Source organism: Phragmites australis, chromosome 1 (assembly GCF_958298935.1).
Source record: "Phragmites australis chromosome 1, lpPhrAust1.1, whole genome shotgun sequence".
In the NCBI taxonomy this organism is placed as follows: domain Eukaryota; kingdom Viridiplantae; phylum Streptophyta; class Magnoliopsida; order Poales; family Poaceae; genus Phragmites; species Phragmites australis.
Genome location: NC_084921.1, coordinates 10,955,816 through 10,976,692, shown reverse-complemented (window position 1 = coordinate 10,976,692; position 20,877 = coordinate 10,955,816). Strand labels below are relative to the sequence as shown.

Here is a 20,877-nt window from a genome sequence, read left to right as displayed (position 1 = left end):
TACTATACTCCAACCGATCATATTTCTTGAATAAATGTTGTTGGAAGGATCTCAAATCACCATATTGCCATTTTCAAGGAAATGTATAACCCCTTGGTTGAGTTGGGCCATTCAAAACATATGCCTTCTTTACTTGATCTCTAATTTCAAATGGATATGCATCAATTGGTTTGTGATACCCTAGATCCCTAATGATATCCGAGAAACTAAAATTCACCCTAGGCTTCTTTGGTTGATTTTTGCTCTGACTAGTATGTGGAGTGCTACTAGTATTGATATTGTTTGAAAAATATGTGAGCATATTCTTTTATTCATGATGAAAAAATTTCAGGATCTTGGTCTAGCTGCAGCAGAAATAGGTATATCTATTTGGTTAGAACTTAGATTCACAACATATTTGGGCTACTAGTATTGGCACAAGCATGACTGCATAATTGCATATATCTAGCATATATTCACAGCCTTCTAGCACAAACATGACCGCATATATAGCATATATTCACAACGTATCTAGCAATCTAGTATATGAACTACATAAGTATAATATCTAGTAGTCACAGACTAGCACCTGGTTCTGGTGTTCAGGTCTTCGCACCGTGCCGCCGAATGCCTACCTGCGCGCACCAGCTGGAGCGTACCAGTTATGGGATACCCATATGTGTGCGCACAATAGTGTATAGCTCATGTAGTACTATCCGAATCTTGGGATTTATGACGTAGAGTGTATTTATATCATGTCAAGCTACAGACTGAAATCTTGATGTATATGGTACAAATTTCATTAATAATATACGTTGTTGCTTCATAGAGCATGCAGTCAAACCTTACAGTAATTTGTAAGATGGATACGGCTAAAATATGCATGTGCATGCATTAGTTTTTTTTTGGCATGCACACCCATTTTAACCGACAAAATCATATGGTTGCACACTTCCATTTCTGGACATCCCCACTTGCAAACCACCAGTGCGCTCCTTCCGTCTCTTCCCTGTCCCTTCCCGTTCATTTCTTCGTGTTCAAATGGATAGGGAAATTATCGTTGCAGCAAAAAGCATTTTTTGTTAAAAGTAGTAACCAAATCAAAATAGAATCAAGGGCAAGCTAGAACCAATGTGCCATGAATTTTGGGATCATAAAAAGCAATTCAAAAATAAAAAATTGTTTCAAGATAAAATAGTATAGCTCAGGTTTAAGATTAAAAAAACAAATCAACATAAGGTTTGCATGTAAACACTTTGATTCTGAGAAGCACAATTAGGACAGCTATAAACAAAATGGAAGAAGCAGTTTGATGTATTTTGCTAGGCAAATTTGAAGCCATGTATAAGAAAACTGGTAGAACTATTTGAGAAATTTTTTGATTTATTTTCTTAGGCAATTTTGAAACAATATATAGGTAACTTAGTACAAAATGCAAAAGCAATTCGACAGATCCAAGAAGGGAGCATGAGACTTGAGGCTAGTGGCAACACACCCGACAACGTGTGATCCTCCGGCATCTTCCCTCCTTGGCCCCAAGCACAAGGGTGCTCTCGGCGCCAGTGTCTACAAGGATGGTGGCTCCGCCACCATCTGCATCATCATGGACAATGCCCTCGGAGACGGTTGCGACAAGCTCACCCTCGGCGTAGGCTGCGGTGGCCATGGCGGGTCGAGTGCAAGGCCAAAGGTGGAAGCACCATTGGTCAAGCTCGAACGTGGCGGCAACATTGGTGACCCTCTGATGGATCTAGATGGTGTGGGCGTGGCCATCGGTCGGGGAAAACCCATTGATGGCGGTCACCATGAAGTGCAGTGCAATAGCATCCTCCTCGACAGAGACGCCCCCATCAACCATGAAGGGGAGCTCGAGCACCTTCGTGAAGTTGTGTAGCAGGCGCCGTAGCTTCTTACTGCCAATCACACCCATAGCAGTGGCGGCCGTGCAATGTTGCACGACAATGATATGCTTCCATGGGGCCAGGTAAAGAGGGTGGATTGGAGGGGTGCTTTCAATTTTGTGCTTTGGGTGTGGAGCTCATCCATGTTTCTGCACTGGGGAATGGCGACGTTTCTAGGGAGGGAGAGAATAAGGATGGAGTGAGATAGAGAGGATAATAATGGAATGGGACCCAGGTAAATCATTACTTCATTGGTATGTTGAGGCGCGGACAACATAGCCAACTGAGCGTGCGGGCTGGAGCGTTATTGCCTGCACGCTCAGAATTTAGATTTTACCTTGTAAGATGTAATACGTAAATATATCAACAACTAGTACAATATGAACAGATACTGGTAATTCTTGGCATGGGTGTAGGTGTCAAAGTCCAACTCGGCAATATTTTTCACATGTGAAATACAACTTGGAATTCCACATGGGTGTTGGAATCCGATATGGATGTGTGTGTCCGGCTCAACAAAACTTTCTAGGACTCCAGTTGCTGAGGAACACAACAATGAGACCGTTCGAAGTCACTAGTTATCAGGTGTTAAGCCATTCATGTTTATTTGAACAAAATACATCACCCAACGTACATCACACACAATTAAAAATACGCAACCTCGATATCTTAGCGCCCTCGTGATTAGTAGTGGTTGTTGTTGAGCCTCCTGCAGTTCTTCCTAATCCCCCTTGCGCCCAGGTCAGCGGTGAGATGTTTCCCATCCTCACCATCGACTGCGCAAATTGCTGGAAGAAGAGGCCAACATCGGCAGCGTATGCCTTCATGAGTGCCGCCATATTGGCGCTTTTGGTCAGCAGCACCTTTTCGAAGCTGAGGAGGTCCTTGCCGGCTAGGATGTTCTTGAAGTAGAAGTTGTCGAACCTGATGGTGGCGAGGTCCAGGGGGAAGAGGTTGGTGTCACCGCTAGAGCAGGGGCATACCGTTGCCCGTCTGGCTATACAACCTTTGCTGGAAGCTGGTGCACCGGGACACACTAATGTGTTAGCGCACCCAAGGAGGACGACATCAGCAAAGTGAGACTGAGCACCAAGAGGACAAGACAAGGTGGACTAAGCGTCGACCAAAGCCCAACACACGCACGACTGGGCCAAACTAGGTTTAGTGTTGCGTATCGGGCTCGGCCAATGTAACGAGACAGAGGATAAATAGAGAGCGAGCGAAGGGAGAAGCATGGCCTAAGACATTGCAACTATGTTCCTCCTTCCTCCTTTGTCCTAAACCCAGAACCCTGCTCATGTTCTTGTTGTTCTTCCTCCATGTGCTAGTAAAGTAAGTATCGATTAGGACCCTCACAACCTGGTATTAGAGACCACTTTCCTGTCACCCTCTGGATCCCCACCAACACTTCACTCGATTCCAGAAAAATGCTTGGCACTATGGATTCTCAGATGAAGCTTATCCTTGACAAATTCCATAGCCTTAGTTATCGATTCGAGGCCATCGAGCACCAATTTGATGGTGTCGAATCGTCACTGTGTGAGAAGCTATGGAAAATCTATGGCATCTCCATTACAATTGAAACTTGGAAGCCCCAAATCAACTCTACCGTGGAGTATCTTCGACTGAAGATCAGAGTTCTCCACAAACACATGGATCATGTGGTCCTGGATCTGGCAAATGCTTCGCTGGGGATCCTCCTTCCAACTGAGATGGTTGCTGCGTGCCCACCTACTAGAGAGCCAACCATCGGCCCTCATGGGCACCAGGGGAGACAAGATTATTGGGAGCATGTGTTTGGGTCGGTCTCCACCCTCTCGCATCTCCCGGTCAAAGGTGCCACCGATCTGTCTTCCACCCAACCCTTCCCTGGACCTATGCTTTCGGATTTTACATTGAGATCATCTTCTTCGTTCCATCACTCTAGTAAACTACCCAAACTGAATTTCCTAGAGTTTGATGGGGACAATCCCAAGTTATGGAAAAGCATATGTGAGAACTGCTTTGATATGTTCGGTATAGAGCAATCCATTTGGGTAAAGGTTGCATCCATGCATCTCACGGGTTCCGTGGCGCGATGGCTTCAGTCGATCAAACGCCGTGTGTGTCAGATCTCCTGGACTGATTTCTATGAATTGATCCTTGTGCGTTTTGGCCATGATGAACAAGAGAATCTAATTATGAAACTGTTCCATATCCGACAAACACACACTATCAAGGAGTATGTAGAGAAATTGTTGCATTAATTTATTAGTTAGCCACGTATGAATCCACATCGGATCAACTTTACTACACCACACGTTTCATTGACCGGTTATGTGCTAATATCAAATCTGTAATCATGGTTCAGAGGCCCCCCGATCTCAATATTACTTGTGTTCTTGCACAGGGCTGGCCCTGAGGGGGGTCGAGCAGGACGGTCGCCCCGGGCCCCCAAAACTGAGGGGCCTCTCTTCATATATCTCTGTATAATATACATACCTAACAGTCCGTACGACAACAGATAGAACTAGGTCTAAAGTAGCAGCTAGGCTTAGTAGTCCGTACGGTAGGACGCAAGTAGCTTGGTTCCTCCGGTCCATAAAAATTCAAGTGACCTGTCTGCCTAGCCTATTTGGATGTTTGCTTGTTTCATGTTTTCTTCCGTACAGACAGTCTAGTTTCTTGCGTTCCGTGGGACCATGACTCCAAGGCATCCCGCATGCCAGCAGCTTCGATCGAGGACATGCATCAGCCATTGCCATATGAGTTTTTGTCACTGGTTGTTCTGCTCTATAGTTTCTACTTCACCTCAAATGGATCCAACCCTTGTTGAGATCGCACGTTTGAAATATGGAAATGTCCACACTTGCTCCGGCGATCAATGGGTCCAGCGTTTGTACTGCGGTGCTGACACCTGCGAGCACATAGCTCCAAAGCTACTATGGTTGCAAGCTAACTGCTGCATGTACCGATGAGTAACTAGAGCTGCACGCAGTAAGTTGTACATATGCATATGAGTATTTCTACCTAGCTAGCATGCATTAACGCAAGCATACGTGCATGTACTCTGATCCCTCACAATTTTGTTCAGCATTTACGATAATTTTGCTCTAGCTTACCGTAATGGATGCATTCCAAGTTATTCAAGCTTATCGTAAATACTCGTGGACTCTAACCAAAATATTATCTTTGTAATTAATATTTCAATATTTATGTTCAATGGGGCCTCGCTTTTAGTTTTGCCCTGAACCATTGCAATCTCAGGGCCGGTCCTGTTCTTGCATCCTTGCAGGAAGAGGTCGGCGACACAGTGTGGCGCTATGAATACCACAAGACAGATTACACAATGGTGGGTCTATCCATTTCAAGAGGGCCTAGCACTCTATTTCCTCAACTGCAAGCAAAGCCCGACGTTATTGACATGCCTGAAGATCATCGTGACATTGAGGCATCCCGTCAGTAGTAGCAGAAGCCTGATGATAAGATGGCTGCGTTACGTGCTTATCGCCATGCAAGAGGGCTCTGCTACAAGTGTGCAGAGAAGTGGAGTCGTGATCATAAGTGCAATACTACGGTTTAGCTTCATGCAGTGCAAGAATTATGGGAGCTCTTCAATTGCGAGGACTAGGAACAACAACATTTGGACACAAATGAATCTCCACTGGATAGCACACTACTCACTATATCGTGTGAAGCTATTTCTGGAGCTGAATCTGCCAAGACACTCAAATTGCACAGTGTTATACAAGAGATTGATATACTGATGTTGTTGGATTCAGGAAGCCCACATACATTTTTGAGCTTAGATATTGCAGCACAACTACAAGGAGTAACCCCTTTCCAGCATCTTCTCAAGGTTCAGGTAGCCAATGGTTAGGTTTTGCACTGCCAATAGGAAATTAGGCATGCAAGTTGGTCAGTACAGGTGAAAGTGCATCTAGCCCTTATGTGTGGTTTTGGTAATTAATGATAATACCTATGGACTAACAATGGTGTTGAGTTTGTTAGTAGGTTGTTCCATAGGTGATGCATGGATGAGAGATATGCATGAGCTCTAGGTAAATGGGGAGATTGAAAATGCATCAAGATGAATGAGCTCTAGGTGATGCTCGGGTAAGTGATAACAATGCCTATGGACTAACAATCATATTGAGAATTGCTATTAGGTTATTCTATAGGAGATGCATAAATGATGAAGCATGGATTCTTTGAGAAATGCCATGAGTTCAAAGAATTACATCAAAAGTCATCGAGATTTTAGTGATGCTCATAAGAAGAAAAGGAAGCTCAATAAGATTAGCAATAAGCTTGAAGGCTAAGTTACTTGTGGAGATCAAGTAACTAAAGTTATGACTTGTCAATAGAGTTTTATGGATTAACCCGTGTGCTATGTGTTTAAGAATGAGTGGGGTTAGATTCTATATGAAGATTTGACAATATTCATGAAGGCTAATAAGTTACTTATGGAGATCAAACAACTTAAGGTATAAAAGTTGTCATTTAGGTTTTATGGACTAACCCATGTGCTTTGTGCTTGAGAGTGAGTTGAGGTTAGGATCCATAAGAAGGCATAAGTTGAATTGAAATTATATGTGCTAAGAGTGAAGAACAAGAGTGGACTATGGATTCCTTGAAGATGTCGAATATAAAGTGGTTTTCTATGGCAAGACGGTGAAGGGCAAGCAAGACTCGGCTGCGATGGACCATCCATGGCGAAGGGCAAGCAAATGGCTTGGCGCCGAAGGACCAAGGCGGTGGTGAAGAGCGAGTGAAGGCTTTGCTCCGATGGACCGTGCGAGGCCATGGAAAACTATGGATGATTCACATCAATCATATGAAGAATCAAGAAGAGATGGAGTGAAGAATATATGGAAGTTGGCAACCCTCAAAGGTTTGAAAGTAAGAAGCGGTACTTGAAAGTATTCAAAAGGCTCAAATTGGTTCAAACGAGTTTTATCTTTCAAATTGAGTCTAGGTATGCCGCACTATTAAGAGGGATGTAACATGAGCTAATTGTCGTGTCTCAGTGCTCAAGAGTTCCCAACCAAACACAAAGTGAGAGTTTGTTGTTAAGAGTCCGGAGCGGAAAGTGTGGAAGTGTCCAAAATGGGTTTTGGAGTGTTCCTAGTTTGATCCTATGTGTTTTAGGTCATTAATTCAGTTGAGATATGTAGCCCTTTGAATAAGCTTTTCATAGAGTCCAAAATCGTCGAAATCGGACTCCGGGATCAAAAGTTATCGCCGTTTTTCGGAGGTCAGCTGTGCTGTACTCGGAGTGGCCGGAGACTCCGGCGAAGTCCGGATACTCCGGTACCTGGAGTGGTCGGAGACTCTGGGAAGCCTCCGGCGCTGTTTTCTATGTTAAGTGCCAACCGGAGACTCCGGTGTCGGCCGGATACTCCGGTAAAGTCCAGAAAAGATCATAACGGCTAGTTCTGACACGTTATGTGACCGTTCTGACGCCGTTTTTGGAATTGAGACCGGATACTCCGGTGTTCACCAGATACTCCGGGGTAGGTATGTCAGAACAGTAATGGCTAGTTCTTTGGAGTGGGCTATTTATACCCCACTCACCCCATCCTTTGGGGCTGTTGCAAGAGCACGAAAAGAACACATTTCTAGAGCCAAAAGAACCCCTCCCACTCCAATCTAGTGTGTGATTTGAGAAGAAAAGAGAGTTGTGTTGTGAGATTGGAAGATCGAGTGCATGTGAGCTAAAATCCAATCTTGAGCACTTGAGTTCTCAACAAGAAGTTCTCGAAGCGTTTGTTACTCTTGGAGGTGAAGCCTCCTAGCCGGCTAGGTGTCACCGGTGAGCTCCCGTGCTTGTGGTGAGCCGCAGGAAAGTTTGTGAAGGTCGATCTCGTCTTCGGAAGGGAAGAGATCAAGTTAGTGGAAGCCAAGCTCAAGTGTGACCGAGCTTGGAGAGGAAAGCGGTTGAAAGAGATCCGGCTCGTTGGAGCTTTCTCAACGGAGACGTAGGATTCACGGTGGTGAATCCGAACTTCGGGAAACAAATCTTTGTGTCTCCTCTCATGTTTCCTTACTTCTAAGTTCTTGCTCAAATATTTGTGCATATTGCTCGATCTACTTGTTTGTGTGTATTTGAGTGTAGGTTCTCTGTGAATCTACGTGGAATCATCTCCAGGAATACACGACATCACTTGGTTTGAGCTAGAACTCTCTACTCATCATTTATATTCAGTTTCGGCTTAGTTCTGTACAGAATCCGGAGAATCCAGACTTTACCGGAGATTCCGGACCTGTACAACCGGGAGACTCTGGTCTTCACCGGAGTATCCGGATAAACAGTAATTTCAGGTATATGAACAGTGTTTTCAGACTTTTTCAATTTAAGTTTTATTGCATATCTCTCGCTAGATTAGAGTAATTTTTGTCACCTTAGGATTGTAATTTCCACACTTATTTAGGGTGATTGTGCACTAGTTGAGCCTATCATATTTAGGTTTTTCACTTGTGAAAAGTCCGTTAATTTATATTCCGCTGCAAGTTTAGACCAACGGTAAAAAAGGACGATTTTTTGTAAAATGCCTATTCACCCACCCTCTAGGCGACATTATTATCCTTTCAACAGGGCATTGCTTTCCATACACCATTCAAGATTTTGCCTCTTCATTCTTATGGTGCTATCATTGATATGGACTGGCTAGAAGTATTTAGTCCCATGAAACTACATTAGGGATGGAAACAACTATCCATTCCATATGAGGGGAACTGGGTCACATTACAAGGCTTGTTGCCGGATAATGCAGAATGCACTGATTTACAGCTGCTGACAATGTCCCCTACTGAAGAAGAATTGGGCAACCCTCCACTTCATGAGTCTGTACAAGCATTGGTGGATCGATACAATGATGTCTTTCAAGAGCCACATGGCCTACCGCCTCCATGGTCTTGTGATAAAAAAATACCTCTAATGCCTGGTGAAAGACCTGTCCAAATTAGACCATATCGCTATCCACCTACCTTGAAATCAGAAATAGAGCACCAAGTGCAAGATATGCTACAACAAGGCTTAATCCAGCACAGCTCCAGTAAGTTCTCTTCTCCAGTGCTACTCGTAAAGAAAAAAGATGGTAAATGGCACTTCTGTGTGGATTATCGTTAGCTGAACGCACTATCTGTCAAAACCAAATACCAAGTCCCGGTGATTGATGAACTGCTAGATGAACTTGCCAGAGCCAGTTGATTCTCCAAACTAGATTTACAGGCATGCTACCACCAAATCCCTCTCAGCGAAGGTGAGGAATTCAAAACTGCCTTCCAGACGCATACATGACATTACAAATTCCACGTCATGGCATTCGGATTGTCCAATGCGCCAGCTACATTTCAAAGCGCGATGAACACAACCCTGTATCCACTGCTGCACAAATGTGTCCTTGTTTTCTTTGACGACATTCTAATTTATAGTAGATCCTTTGAAGAGCACTTGGTTCGTCTCGAAAAAGTCTTGCAACTTCTGCGTCATGATCAGTGGAACGTCAAATTATCTAAATGTGTGTTTGCACAATAATGGATTGCATATTTGGGACATGTCGTCAGTGCCGCTGGCGTCCAGATAGATGAATCCAAGATTGAAGCCATTCGTGACTGGCCAACACCGACTTTTGTCAAGGAGTTGTGCAATTTCTTGGGACTTGCCAGTTATTACCAAAAATTTGTGCGCCAATTCAAGTCCATCAGTCGTCCCCTCATAGACTTACCGTGCAAGCACAATCTATTCATCTGGACATCGCAAACTGAGATGACATTTCAAACACTCAAGCAAGCATTGATTCAAGCTCCAGTTCTGACCCTTCTGAATTTCTCTAAACAATTTCACATAGAAATGGATGCCAACCGATTTGGAGTAGGCGCAGTCCTTATGCAGGATGGTCACCCACTGGCATTTGTCAGCAAATCGCTGGGTCACCGGAATGGTGGTCTCTCGACCTATGAGAAGGAATACCTGGTCATCTTGGTGGCAATTGATCAATGGCACTCCTACTTACAGCTTGGGGAATTCATAATCCATACGGATCAATGTAGCTTGGTGAATCTCAATGAACAACGCCTGCACACACCATGGCAACCGAAGGTATTTACCAAATTGTTTTGCCTCCACTATCGCATTGTATACAAGAAAGGGAGCGGCAATTGTGCCATGGATGCGTTGTCACGCCAGCCATCGACTACCATGGAGCTCCATGCCATGTCTGCCTATCAACTGATGTGGCTATCAGAGGTCCTGGCAAGCTACTCAAAGGACCCTTTTGCGCAACGGCTGCTGATAGAACTAGCTTCATCCAAGTCTGATTCACGTGCCTATAAGCTCCAACAAGGTATTATATGCTATAATCAATGCATTTGGGTTGGCCAAGACCCCAATCTGCAGCATAGGATCACCCAGACGCTTCATAGTAGTGCAATAGGTGGCCTCTCGGGGTTTCCCGTCACATATCGCTGCATGAAGAAATTGTTCGTGTGGCGCGACATGAAAGCTCTAGTTCACACATTTGTCAAGAATTGCCGGACTTGTCAACAAGCAAAGCTCGATCGATCCAAAAGTCCATGTCTTCTCCAGCCCCTTTCAATTATGACACAATCCTAGCAAGTAATTTCCCTTGATTTTGTGGACCGACTTCCATGTTCTGGGTGCTACAATGCTCTCTTGGTGGTCGTCAATAGATTTTCGAAATACGACCACTTCATCCCGCTGGCTCATCCATTCACGGCCGCACAAGTCATACAAGTATTCATGGACTTTGTTTATAAATTACATGGGATACCTCTCTCTATCATCTCGTACAAGGATCACATCTTCACTAGCCGGTTCTGGTATGAGCTCTTCAAACTGTCCAGCATGAAGATGCTGGATGAGCTTCACCTACCACCCCCCAAACTGACAGCCAAATGGAGCACCTCAATCAATATGTGGAGACCTATCTCTGTTGCTTCATCAGCACTTGACCCACTCGCTGGAGCCATTGGATTGCACAGGCAGAGTATTGGTATAATACAAGCTTCCACTTGGTCCTAAACAAATCGCCATTTGAAGTTCTATATGGCACCAATCCTCATCATTGGGGAATTGAAGCTTTCGATTCATGTCCTATCATCGAGCTCGTCGACTGGCTGGAGAAACACAAGGTGATGAATCAGCTACTCCATCAACATCTTCTCTGCGACCAACAATGCATGAAGCTGCAGGCCGACAAGAAGTGAACAGAACACACCTTTGCAGTGGGCGATTTGGGCTTCCTGAAACTTTAGCCATATGTGCAATCTTCAGTCGCGGTCCGTGCCAATAACAAGCTTGCCTTCAAGTATGAAAGTGCATCTAGGCCTCCTAAGTGGGTTTTGGCTTATTGATGACGAAACGATTAAGGAACTAATATGTTTATCTAAGTTATGAACAGGTTTAAGTATTAGTTGAGAAGACATGTGACGTTTGACGCCCGTCGAAACAAATGGAGAATCAACGAAGAGTACTCAATAGGATTTAAATTCTTTTATTTTTGAAATTGAGTCTAGGATAGCCACTCTATTAAGAGGGTTGCTTTTGATTGCTTGGTTAGTGTCTCAATGCTCAAAATATCCCTTAGAACCAACTAGTTGAGAGACACACTCACCCACGGACACTGAGTTAGTTCTGCAAAAGTTCACTGAGTCCGGATACTCCAGTGTTCACTGGATACTCCGGTACTCAGTGTTTAGTTCGGAGTCTCTGAGGTAGACTCTTGCAAAGAGTCTCGGTTCTGGTTTATTTTTATTGGAAAAAGACCGGAGTCTCCGGTGTTCACCGGATACTTCGGTAATTTATGGGTCTTTAGACCGGAGTCTCTGAGGGAGACTCCGCCAGAGAGTCCCGGTTAAGTCTTTATTTTAATTAAAAAAATTGGAGTCTCTGGTGTTCACCGGATACTCCGGTAAGAGGTTAAGTTTTAACCGGAGTCTCCGAGAGAGACTCCGGCAGGGGTGTCTTGGTTAGCTTTTAATCTTTTTGATAAAAATACCAGAGTCTCCGGTGTTCACCGGATACTCCGGTACCTGGAGAGGCCGGAGGGTCCGGCTAGTCTCCGGACTTAGTCTTTTTGAAAGCCCTGTCAGGATCGGAGACTCCGGTGTTCACCGGAGACTCCGGTAACTTAACAGAATTGTAACGGCTAGTTCTGACACGTCTGTGATCGTTCTGACGCCAGTTTTGGATTTAGGGCCGGATACTCCGGTGTTCACCGGATACTCCGGTCAGTTCTGACAAAACAGTAACGGCTAGTTTCTGAGAGAGGGCTATAAATACTCCCACACCCCATGGCATTTAGTGCTTGCTGTTGCTGGTGAACTTTAGACTCCTTGAGCACTTTAAGAGCATTCAAAGACCCTCCAACCACCTCTAGTGCAAAGTTTGCAAAATTTAGTGAGTTTGTGTTTAGAGAGGGTTTGAGCCACTTGAGCATTGAGTTCTTCCTCGAGCATTAGCTGCGATCATTTCTCTTGAAGCTTCGTGCTTTTAGACGGCAAGGCGTCGCCCGTAGAGCACCCAAACTTGTGGAGTGCCACGGGAAGTTTGTAAACATCTTCGAATTGAGTAAGAAATTCTAGCTTGATCTTGGTGGTCGCTAGAAGAGGATAGGGTTGGAAAAGACCCGGCTCTTTGTGAGCTCCTCAACGGAGATATAGGCACTTCTTTGTGAGGTGACTGAACTCCGGGATAATCTCTTGCGTTCACATTCGTGCAATTTGCTTTATCGTGTGAATTTGTGATTCTTCATACAAATTACTCTAGTGATCATCTTGCTAGTGTTAAGTGTTATTTTAGCTCTGTGATATCCAGTAGACCTAGCTTCAACTATAGATTCTAGCTACTTGCTTTAATTCGTAGTTGTTCTAGATTTCCTGTATAGACCGGAGACTCCGAACTAGACCGGATACTCCGGACCAGACCGTAGTATCCGACCTTCACTGGAGTATCCGGCAGATTTAATCCGCTGTTTTAGTTTTAATTTTCAGAAAAGCCTTTTCATCCCCCCCCCTCTAGGCACTTTTAAAGTATTTCGGACCGTATCGCATACTGGAGAGGATTGGCACCGTGGCCTACAAATTGGAGTTTCCCCCGCACAACTCTGTTCATCCAGTCTTCCATGTATCCCGGCTGAAGATTGTGGTTGGAGCACAGGTTCAGGTATCTCTAGATTTGTCGTCAGCTAATAATTTCTTTCAGGCGCCCGAGCGTGTTCTCTAGCAGCGCATGATTATGCGTGGAGCTTCAACAGTCGCGCAAGTACTCGTCAAGTGGTCCTCGTCTCTGGCAACCCTTGTGACGCGGGAGGACATGGAACCTCTGCGGCAACGGTTTCCCATGGCGCCTGCTTGGGGTCAAGCAGTCACTCGAGGAGGAGGGGATGTTAGCGCACCCAAGGAGGACGACACCGACACGAGTGAGACTAAGCACCAGGAGGACAAGACTAGGCGGACCAAGCATCGACCGAAGCCTAACCCTCGCATGACTGGGCAAGACTGGGTTTAGTGTCGCATATCGGGCTTGTCCCATGTAACGAGAGGGAGGATAAACGTAGAGTGAGCGAAGGGGAGAGGCATGGCCTAAGACATTGCAACTATGTTCCTCCTTCTTCCTCCTCCGTCCTAAACCCAGAACCCTGCTACTGTTCTTGCTATTCTTCCTCCCCGTGCTAGTAAAGTAACTATCAATTAGGACCCTCACACGATGGTGTGGCCCCAGAGAGCACCACGATGTTGACGACACTGGCGCCAGAACTTGGTGATGAATTGACGATGGTGGGGAGCGCGTTGTTTGGGGGCCTGGATGTCATTGTTGGAGCCCTGGATGCTCGCACCCAATGAGTCCATGCGGCCGACGGGGATGTCCCAGTAGGAGCCACCGACGAGGACAGTGGAGTTGCAGGCGACAAGGATGAGGATGTCGTCGCAGAAGACGGTGCCAGGGCAAGCGGCCTCGAGGGTGGCCTTGATCTCGTCCACCACCTCAAACTCTCTGATGGAGTTCCTGTTGGGGTTGGATCCTTTCTCGCTCACGATGCTACTATTGTTGTCCAGCACATAAGCATCGTAACCCTACACATAGAAAAGTGTTGCAAAAAGGTTGGTAGATAGATTAAGCCCATGGAAACAGTTAGCATGGAGATTAGGCGCATGTAATAAAACAGTAGTGGTAGTAGACTCATTAGGCCACAGCTAGATCTTCAAGGGGCGCGGGGCTCAAGCCCTCTACCCTCTGATGTAGTTTGATTTCTGATTCCTGTAGGAAACCAAGAAAAATGTTTTTGTCCATCTAGTTGGGATCCAACGGCTCATGGTGAAGTGAAGTCACCGGGACTTCACTCGCCCGTGAAGTCAGTGGATCCCAGCGCCGCTCACGGAGCCTGCAAATTGATTTTTTCTGCTTATAGTTTTGTCCCCACAACTTGTGCAGTAACTATTATTTACAGACTACGACCAATGATTAGTGCTGATCGGAAAGCTCCACACCACTTTTTTTTTTTGCTGATTTACCTCACAAATATTGCTGTAAAGGTTATTAAAGTTCGTTCCAGCATGTATGTCCACTTATTTACTCTGCTCTTTGTTGCTCATATACTTAGAGCTTCAATGCAATCTTAAACTTCTATATGTTTTCATGATAATGCTAGATCCAGGTCTAATTACATCTATGGAATCCCATTGTACTTGCTGAGAATATTTACATCATCTCCACTCTACTGATTCTTTGCACATTCCTCAATCTGTTATTATCATTCCTATTCATGAGCAGAATTTGTATATTCAGCCATTTCAACTGTTACATTTCACTGTCGACACCATTCCTTGGCTTGTTTTGCTCGTTCTTCTCATCCCAACACTTCTTTGCAGGTCATTCAAGGAGAGAGATTCATCCCCGTTTCTTCTCCTCGCTGCAAGTTCTTTTAACCCCAATTTACCTCATTTGGTTAGTTCACTCTGCACTCTTTCTCATTACCATAGTTGTTGGCCTGTTGCTGCTCTGTTAAATTACTTGTTCTCATGTATCAGTGCTTACTGGTGCATTCACCCATCACTACGCCACGTAATTTTGAAAGAAACATAGGTGCGTAAAGTACAGTGAGAATTTCCAAGGAAACACAAGTGCATACTGTGTTTTGCTGGAATTCCTTGTGAACAAATAGAACAGAAGAAAATTCCATTTGTCACAAATGCCATGAGATGCTTTACACAAGAACGAATCCGTCAAAAGTCCACAGCCGTTAAGCCGTGCTTTGCTTATTTAAGCAAAATATATATGTTTATATGCCACCAACATCAAGTACAATTCATCTCAAAAGAAACGAAAGCATGAAGTACATTTCAGCACATAAAGCGGCCCCAGTGCCTTCCTCAGTGGTTATTGTTGAGCCTCCGGCAATTCTTCCTGATCTCCCCCTGTGACCCGGTCAGTGGCGAGATGTTGCCCATCTTCACCATCGACTGCGCAAAGTGCTGGAAGAAGAGATTGACATCAGCCGCATATGCCTTCACGAGTGCCGCTGTCTCAGCGCTCTTGGTTAGCAGGACCTCGTCGGAGCTGAGGAGACCCTTGCCGACCAGGAGGTTCTTGAAGTAAAAATTGTCGAACTTGGCTGGGCTGACGAAGTCCAAGGGGAAGAGGTTGTTGTCGCCGCCAGAGCGGGGGCACCCCTGCCTGAGCTGCGCCGCGTAGGACACGTCCAGCGTGCTGTCAGCCATGCCATTGCCCGTCTGGTTGTACAGCCTCTGCCGGAAGCTGGTGCACCGGGACATACCTATGGTGTGACCACCTATGCCATGTTTTGCAGCGTAAGTATACGATCAAACTGGTGAATAGCGAAGGGTGGAGCAAACCATGAAATGGCCGGGAAGTCACCGGAGAGGGCAACGACGTCGACGACGTCGAGGCCCTGGAGCTTGAACTTGGTGATGATGGTTGGGAGGGTGTTGTTGGGGGCCGGGATGTCGTTGTTGGAGCCCTGGATGCTTGCACCCAGCGAGTCCCTCCGGCCGAGCGGCACGTCCCAGTATGGGCCACCAACCTGCAGGTTAAGAGTTCAAATCAAGAATCCTGGTTGGCTATATACAGATGATGGGCATATTCATGTAGATCATAAATCATGCTCACTTCTCCTGCTGCATATATGATGCTTTTCTCTGCTGTGGTTGGACAGAATAATAGATGCTGGTACTTACGAGCACGGTGGAGTCGCGGGCGGCGAGGGCGAGGATGTCGGCGCAGGAGACGGTGCCGGGGCAGGCGGCCTCGAGGGCGGCCTTGATCTGGTCGACCACCTCAAACCCCCTGATGGAGTTCTTGTTGGGGTTGGACCCTTTCTCGCTGACTATGCTGCTGCTGTTGTCCAGCAGCACGGACGCATCGCACCCCTACACACAGGAAGGCGTTTCGGTAGATTGATTAGGCACATGAGGACAGCAATAGTGGCACATGAATTGAGTGGAGGATGAGCATCGCATATTTGCATGGAGAACGTCAATTATTGTGCATTTGAATCAAGTGGTCATCTTCTACTTCAAGAAAAGAAAAAGGAACGAAAAAGGTTTAATCAATCATGGCGCGGTTTCGATCATGTCACCAAGACCTAGTAGTTAGTGCTGGCGTGCGCAAGGTAGGTAGGCTTTCTTATCACTGGTAAAAAAAAAGTTAGCCTGAAAACTACATATTCTTCCATGCTACCTTTTCCAACGCCAAGGTATTTATATAGCAAGTTTTTTTTTGAGTTTTGTGTTTATGCAGCCATAGAAAACCTCCATTATTGTTTCTCATGTTTGTTTGCATTGATTCCGTGGATTGTACCGTTAGGAAGTTTAATAAAATGCATGTCATTGTCTTTGGAACGTAACATCTTACTTTACCGACATAGAACTCGGAATTTGATGTGTGGAAGAATGCGAAGAATACGATAGCAGACAGGAAGCACAGACCTTGACAAAGCAGTCATGGAAATGCAGCCTGACCAAGGACGCCGCCATCCTGGTCTCCCTGGCCACGGCCTGCGCCACGATGGACCTTACGATCTCCTTCGCCTTGGGGCACGAATGGTCGTAGAACTGCGGGAACAGGCCGCCCCATGGGTGGCCGCTGACGGCGCCGGTGAGGAGGAGGGCAGAAACAAGGCATAGCAGGGCGAGGCAACCCGTGGAAGCCGCCATGTGAGTGATCTTCGCTGCACTGCCTTACAAGCAAGAGAAGAAGTGTTGCTACTCGCTTGTTTTTGCCTCTCTTCTTGTGGTTGTGGATGATCTGAGGTGGGCATATGGTGGTATGTATAGTGGCAGGAAGGGGTGCATGTAGGAAAAGATCAGAGAAGGGTGGTTTGGAGCAGGAGACGGTGGGATCAGATGAAGCCGGGCAGCTGGCCGGGTTGTTAGCGAGGCGTGTATAGAATAAGTGAGCTGATCGGTAGTCGGTAGACATTGTGCTCAAATGTTACAGTAAATCGGGTCAAGTTACAAGTGGGTTCTGACGGTCTCGGTTGCGGTTTGGTGCTTCAGTTTTAGCTCAGAGTTCCCCGGAGATTAAACTTTTTGGCCCTAGACATGTGTAGGAGGAGAGATGGTTTCTCTTTCTCAGGTGAGACCATTTTCACAGAGAAGCTAAAAGGCAAATGTAGACCGTGAAAACAGTAACAGCCACTTACACAACAAACGTTCCTGCAAATTCTTCACAGGATTGGGGCAGTGTGTTACTGTGTTAAACGAAAGTAAGAGGCTACGATGAGCTGTAGACTATGCTGCCCATATAGACATACATTATACAACATATATGTCAAACTGAACTACCCCTACTCAATGATACAATTTTATTGGAAACTCTGTTTATGAATTAATCAGATTATGTAACAGTATCTGGTCCCAGGACTGGGAGTCTTCCGAGAACGATCTTAAACTATCTCAACAAAGCAGGCGCTTTTACTTTAGACCAATAATTGGTCTCGAGAAACTAAGCTAAAATGTGATTTAGTTTATATACGATAAGTGATCGATAAGATTGTCAATTTATTTTATCGAGTTTTGGATTGTTTGAGGTTGGTTTGTGCATTTTGATTATAGATTAACTGGAGTTAGAGTTGGACAAATGTATTTACTTGTCTCATGATGTTTAGGTGATGGATATAACTTGACGGTTGATGGCGAGTGATCGGGGCTAATCGGGTGCTTGGTGCCAGACGATCTAGCTTTCCACATAGATGTCAAGTAAAGCATGAAACGGAGAATGAAGACGATGTGTTAATAAAGTCAAGCGAAAGGGATACTGGTGTAAATGATAAGGCAGCCTGAGGGATCGTGAGTGGGAGAGATTTACCGGTGGTTAGGATCGCAAAACGGAGTACACGTATCGATATCAGAGCGCTTGCTTAAGGTGTAAGCAAGTGATGAGTCACGCTTTGAGAAGCGTGAAGAGGTTTTTACAGTTGGGACTTAAATCCGTGAGAGGATTGTAGGAGTATGTGGCACTGTCGTAAAGCTTGCGTCGAGACGAACCTAAGTCGTGAAGACGTCGTGACAGTTCGATGGACGGAGCAAGAAATTGAACAAAATATCCTTGATGGTAGGTAGGAGTGTACTATAATAGAATAGTATTTTAGTAACAAGCTAGAAAATTTAGAGATCAAATTTTCTAGACCTATAAATAGATGGGTAGGGCTATGAGAGGTTTTGAACAAGCCAGCCCCTTGTGACACCCATTTGAGAGCTTAGTGCTATTGTTTTAAGGAGAGAAATGATTAATGCTTAGCCTATATAATATGTGTGAGCTTTGAGAGGATTTTTTTTAATTTGCTTAATATAGGGCTGATCATTTTGAGTAATAAAGTTTATATTTTTGTATATGCTTGAATTTCCCTACTTCTAGTTTTCTTCTATTGGTTCCCTTTTTTTTTTTGCAAGTTTTAGATCGCGATTTCTGTTTTCGTGCGTGAGCTGAATTTTTCCACCTTGTTGGAGTTAATTTTCTAGTTGCGAGAGGTATAAAATTCGCATATAAAATTACATAATTGGGTATTAAATTTATTTGCTTCTAATTCATCAATTTAGAGGTTTTTTCACCCAGTGATCATCTTCTTGAGTTTTTTTTTTCTCCTAAAGATCTAATTTTTGTGTGGGTTGAGTCATAGATTGGTTTACTGTGGAACCTAGGGTTTGATTCTAACTATGAGATCCACCTTTTGTTGGATTTTTAAATTTAATTTTTGAATCGAAACTTTCGGGTTAAACTTGAATTTCAGTTGTGTTACTTTTTATGATGATTTTTTCTTAAGATACGTTAGGTAAATAATAAATAGATCACCTATTTTGTAAAAAAATTATAAGATACCTATTCACCTATCTAGTCGTCTATCTCTATTCTGTGGCTCTCACTTAATGTATCTAAGTTGTATCATGGTAGGCCCACCCCCCAACACAAGTTGTAGCAGTAGTAGTAATATATTCGCCCAACCATATTCAACCTCGCGCAAAACATGACAATACAGCATACGCTATGTGAAAACAAGCAAACCAAAGTGCAGAGAAGCTTCATTAGCCAAAAGTGTGGTTTTGCTTACCAATCAATCCAGCTACTTTTGTAATACACAGGTGTCGTTACAGGTATTTTTTTAATGACGACCATATAAATGCAGGAGACTATTCCCATGGAGTTTTTTTTTTAATGGCTAGTGACAATCGGACACGGATTCGTATCCCTGTCTTTGGGGATAAAAGTACTGTGCTACAGCGCCATGCCTTCTGCCCTTCTTCGCACAAGCTTCGCATCACAAAGGTAACGTCTAAAATTTTCCGGACATTATCGTAGCTTCCTACCTTAGAATTGTACTACCAAATTAAGGTACTTTCGTGGTCAGTATGAAAGATAGATTGGATGGTTCATGAACATGTCTAGTTAACACGGTGCATTCGTGCCGAGAAGATTGATCTCTGACAATGCTATAGTGGCAATGCCTGTATTTTATACAGCAAGACACTGATGATGAGTGTCGTTTTTTTTCGTATAAGTTAGATCTGTCTAAGGCATACGATTGTGTTGATTGGGTTTTTTTTAGCGTGCTATGCTGAAACTGGGCTTCTCATATAAATGGATTAGATGGACGATGTAGTGTGTGACAACTGTCAAGTACTCTGTAAAATTTAATGGAAGACTTTTCTAGCAGTTTTTCGAATCGAGAGGACTACACCAAAGTGATCCTATGCCACTATTTCTTTTATTTTTTGTGGCTGACTCATTATCTGTTATGATCCAAGATGCAGTGTCATCGAGGGGTGTCAACCCGCTCACGATTTGCCCGACCGCGTCAGTGGTGTCACATTTGCTTTTCGCGGATGACACTCTACTGTTCTTAAATGCTACACCGGCTCAAGCAGCGATCGTTCAAGATGTTTTGCACCAGTATGTACTAAGCATGGGCCAGCTCATAAACCCCACTAAATGCTCAATGCTTTTTAGTGAGTCTTGCCTGGCTGAAGTCCAAGAGGAAGTGAAAACTATTCTTAATGTTACACAGGTGGGTTTTGAGGCAAAATACTTAGGCTTGCCAGTTCCTAAAGGAAGAATGAATAATAAAAAAATTCCAGACTTTGCAAGCTAAGATGAGCAAAAGACTGGTGGATTGGGGAGAGAAATATGTGTCAAGTGGTGCCAAGGAAGTTTTAATAAAATCAGTAGCTCAAGTCCTGCCAACAAATGTGATGAGTGTGTTTAAGCTTCCCGTGTCTGTTTGTGATGACCTAACAGAGTTGATGAGAAGTTATTGGTGGGATGTGGAGAACGGCAAGCATAAGATGAACTAGGTTGCATAGGATAAAATGATACTCCCAAAGAACCACAGTGGTCTTAGCTTCCGAGACATGCGTCTCTTCAATCAGGCGTTACTGGCCCATCAAGCTTGGTGACTAATTGACAAATCGGATAGTCTTTGTGCGTGGTTGGTAAAGGCTAAGTACTACTCAAGAGAACCTAATGGATACTATGTTCAGA

The 20,877-nt window shown here is 44.6% G+C and overlaps 1 protein-coding gene and 1 pseudogene across 1 annotated transcript; both read right to left on the bottom strand.

The window, feature by feature from the left end:
- Window positions 1-2,564: 2,564 nt before the first annotated feature.
- Window positions 2,565-14,935, bottom strand: LOC133931092 (peroxidase 72-like; annotated as a pseudogene).
- A 165-nt stretch (window positions 14,936-15,100) lies between these two features.
- On the bottom strand, window positions 15,101-17,265 carry LOC133909408 (peroxidase 72-like). Its single transcript, XM_062351832.1, has 4 exons — window positions 16,830-17,265; window positions 16,080-16,271; window positions 15,760-15,925; window positions 15,101-15,673 (listed from the first exon to the last, which is right to left on the bottom strand). The coding sequence occupies exons 1-4, from the start codon at window positions 17,055-17,057 to the stop codon at window positions 15,255-15,257; spliced, it is 1,005 nt and encodes a 334-aa protein (XP_062207816.1). The 5' UTR covers window positions 17,058-17,265; the 3' UTR covers window positions 15,101-15,254.
- Between the last annotated feature and the right edge of the window lie 3,612 nt (window positions 17,266-20,877).